Source organism: Zea mays, chromosome 7 (genome assembly GCF_902167145.1).
Source record: "Zea mays cultivar B73 chromosome 7, Zm-B73-REFERENCE-NAM-5.0, whole genome shotgun sequence".
Lineage (NCBI taxonomy): Eukaryota > Viridiplantae > Streptophyta > Magnoliopsida > Poales > Poaceae > Zea > Zea mays.
In genome coordinates, this window is record NC_050102.1 from 180,620,004 (window position 1) to 180,624,158 (window position 4,155).

The following is a 4,155-nucleotide window of genomic DNA, read 5'->3' on the forward strand; positions in this document are numbered from 1 at the left end:
ACAATCTCCGCCCCATAGACCAATCTAGCATTACGTTCCGTGTCACATCTCTGCAGCAATTATTCGCTTAAGTGCTGGCACATGAGCAGATGTACTTTTGTACTATGTAGCAACCGAGCTTTCAATCACATCCCATTTTCAGGCCCCCACCATCACCGAAGTTGAGACAGACAAAAAACACACCTTGCAGCTCTCAAATCAGAGAACACACTGTTGAAACAGAGGAAAAAAAAATCTCGAGGAACAAGAAGCACCTGGCGAAGAGTTGTAAATACCAGACTAATATATTTTTCAACAACATGGGCACGGGGCTGGGTTTGTTTTCCTAACACGGCTGGATGAACAAGAACTGAGCTGGAACAGGAGGAAAAACTAGCTACGAGGAGAGGAGAGAGCACCGGCCGCCTTGGCCGAATCCCCCCTCTCCTAGTTTTTCAGTCGTATTGTATACACAGAAACAGACTAGCCTTGCTTGGGGTTACACTAGGCACAGCAGCCGTGGTGGAGGTGGTGGCCCGCCAGGCGCCATGAGCAGGCTTCTCCTAGCGAGGCTGGCGGATGGCCCTGGGGGAGCTGAGGCTCAGCGCCGCGAGCACGTCGAGGACATCGTACCCGGGCAGCAGCGCCGTCGCTGGTTGGTGGTGGACGACGTCGGGCGCGTAGAAGAGGTCGTTGGTGTCGAGGAGGTCGTCGGGGAGGAGCGCGGCGACGTCGTCGCAGGCGGCCTCGTGGAGCTGGCGCTGCCGGAAGCAGTGGTCCCGGAACCAGGCGGTGGTGTTGACGAGCTCCCACCACTCGGGCGAGAAGTCCTCCACCTGCCGGTACGCCGCCGGGATGAAGAGCGGCGCGTTGGGGTTCAGCGACGACGCCGTTGTGGTGCTCATCCTCTTCTCCCCGCCTCTGCTCGCTCCTGGATCTCTCTGCTCTTCTTGTCCCTAGAACACAGACAGGCACGGTGATGGAGTCAGGTGGTCGAGCCCGTGTGCCGGAAGGGGGTGGTTTCTTGTGGCTGCCGAGACGTGTGCCGTGCCCTGCCGCGGTGGTGCGAGGGCGGGTGTTTATAGCCAGGCAGCCAGCTGCCAGTTGACCCGAACGGCGGACTCGGGAGGTCCCAGGGTGGAGACTGGTTGTCGGCTTGGCCATGGCCCACGGCCTCGTCAGGAAAACGCGGTGTGTCCACTAGTCCACTGTCAACTGGGGCCCGGCAAAACGCCTGGCTGGCCCGCGTCCGCCGGACGGGTTTTCTATGGGCGCCGTGCCGCGTTGTGTTGTGTGGTGGGAGTGGGACCGCCGGCAGAGAGGGGGAAGGTTCCGTACCGTTCCTGATAAGGATGATCAAACCAGGGACGCACGCACAACGTGTAAACCGTGGCGCGTCGTTAAAATAAAATAGAACAATATATATAATATACTTAATATGACCTACCGTACTACAAGGTCGACCATAATAACAGGCTTGTTCCGTCTTGATTCATGTATGATATTTTTCTCTATTTTAACAAATTACTAAACATTGTTAGTTTTCATAAAATATCTACATACGACCTATATCTAGATGCACAACTTGGCTACTATTTAGTTTTTCAATATTCCCTCTTGATCGATTGATATTTTTCTCTTGATTAATGTTTTTATGCAATCACATGGTACCGTCGTATACTGTCACTCTGTCCGATAGCTTGCATACTCAGTTGGGGAAGCATCTAGTCCCGATTTCCAACTTCACACACACACATCTCTCTCCATTGATCAATTAAAATATAGTATAAATTTATATTTTAAAAGAGCTTATATATTACAACAAGTATATTTGTAATGAACCCATCTTATATTAGAGCAGAGGGTGTAGCTTTTCACCATAGAAATATTTAACCCTGGCAATAGCTCTTAAATTGTTTTGGGTTATTTCATTGGTAGGACGATCTGTTCCTTCCTTCGCTCAAGCTTCGAATGAACGAAAAAAAACATGAATATATAAATAGCGCGTGTAAACGAACACAAGGGTAATAAACAATTTATGTATATTATTTACATACTTTAAGTCGCTCTTGACCACTTCTTTTAGAACCTGACTGACCACATATGTCATATGTGCTCGCAACGTATTATCCACATAATTGTTTCTCGACGGTTTCCTTGGACACATTACACGAAAATAATTCATCAAATAATAAAACATATATAGTAATAATAAAACTAAAAAAGAAATACACGAACCTGCTAGTATTTACCGGCCAGTCATATACTATATGCAAAGGAGCCTTCCATTCATCTTTTTTTTTTTACAAAGTGAACCTGATTCAGATACTACCCTAGAAATTAAGGAGTGTTTGATTTAAAGAATCAATCCATTTTATATAAGGTGATGCATTATGAGTCTATTTCACAATTTTGGTGAAATGAACCTATTTCTCATATTATTACTAATTATTAGTTTATAAGGAATGAAATGGTGATGAATCAAACGTATTCCATTCTACAAACCAAACATGAAAGTGAGCGAAAAGATGATGGACCACTTCATTCCCCAAACTAAACACGCTGTAAATAAATGGAATTACTCCATTCCTCAATGACTCAAACATAGCTACACTTCTTGTGTAGATCACCAACTATATCCAATAAAATTTGCATGTTTATACGTATGTATACCTTGTTAATTACACTCAATATAGAGTAAGAAAACACAGTGTATACAAGATGACAATAACACTAACTAAAATTTCTGAAAGTTATAAGGAAAGATTACCGATTTCCTATCGTATTATTTATTCAACGACCTGAACATGTTGTCCTTTGTTTATTTTTTCATAGTGACCAAACATTGTTTCTTCGTGTACGATATTTGGATCAATGGAACCAACATCAAAGATCATGTTTCTTTTGTGATACATAATCTCCATTCTACGTACTATAAATGATAGAGTAAAAATAATTATAGATAGTAAACAATAAGCGTTAGTTATAGAAATAAATCACTTATAGACATCAACTGCTCATGTGAGATTTATCTAAGTCTTCATTTGGAATACTAAGCATATTTCTTCAAACTTACCATAAAAGTAATACTCGTGTCTAATTTTTGCAACGAACATGCTCCGACCTTGTTTCGTCGCTTCTATATACCATTTGTGTAAACAATACATCTGTGTTTGTTGATGCTTGACCAAGTCAGGTGTAACAAGAGGCTCATCGAGCTTAAATATCCTGACTTGAACTCCAATTTGTATTGGCATGAGTTGAGTGAGACCAGTGTCCATCATCATCCATACATAACGAGCCTTTTTAGAAAGCACAATGACCAGGTTGATTGATTGTTTTTCATGTTATTCGAGCTATTGAACAATTATACTTTTCTCCACTTTCTTCCCAAATAATTTTCGGATAGCTTTAAATAATCCTTCTCACATAGCCATGCCGACAAAGTGCTGAGCAACATTCTTGTCAACTTTTTTCGTTACCCGATATATTTCTCAACTTTGGCTTCTTCTTATGTCATGTTTGGCTCCTCCACTAAATTTTAGTCCCTATCATATTGGATGTCTGGATGCTAGTTAGAAGTATTAAATATAGTTTAACTATAGACTAATTACACATATAAGGACTAAATGACAAGACAAATCTATTTAGCTTAACTAGTCCATGGTTCGCCCATGTGATGGTACAGTAAACATTTGCTGATCATAGATTAATTATGCTTACAAAATTTGTCTCGCTATCTACTCTTCATCAATATAATTAGTTTTATAATTATACTATATTTAATACTCATACTTGACATTCAAACATTCGATATGATATGAGCTAAAATTTTGTCCCTAGAACCAAACACCCGCTTAGTTACGCCTATAGACATGCCTCCGTACGAGGGAGGTAGCTATCCCAACTTCATTGAATGTCTCTAGGGCTAACACCGTCTTCTATTTCATGCATTTTGCTGTAGAAGGATCCACAAGTTCATGTTGCATCTCACTCCTAGAAACATGATCCAAACTATCTTCAGCATAGCTTGTATATGGACGTGCAAAGCACCGTTCAACATTGTAGTATGCACTTTTTATAGGGTGGAGTTTGAAATATGAAGTGTGCTAGGAAGTAAGATATGAAGGCTGCTGGAGACAATCTATGTTTTTGAAGTGCCTACACTTCAAATCA

The 4,155-nt window shown here is 42.0% G+C and overlaps 1 protein-coding gene across 1 annotated transcript; it reads right to left on the minus strand.

Moving 5' to 3' along the window:
• Positions 1-255: 255 nt before the first annotated feature.
• LOC100282334 (uncharacterized) lies at positions 256-1,028 on the minus strand. Its single transcript, NM_001155246.2, has one exon. The coding sequence runs from the start codon at positions 882-884 to the stop codon at positions 543-545; it is 342 nt and encodes a 113-aa protein (NP_001148718.2). The 5' UTR covers positions 885-1,028; the 3' UTR covers positions 256-542.
• Positions 1,029-4,155: the final 3,127 nt, after the last annotated feature.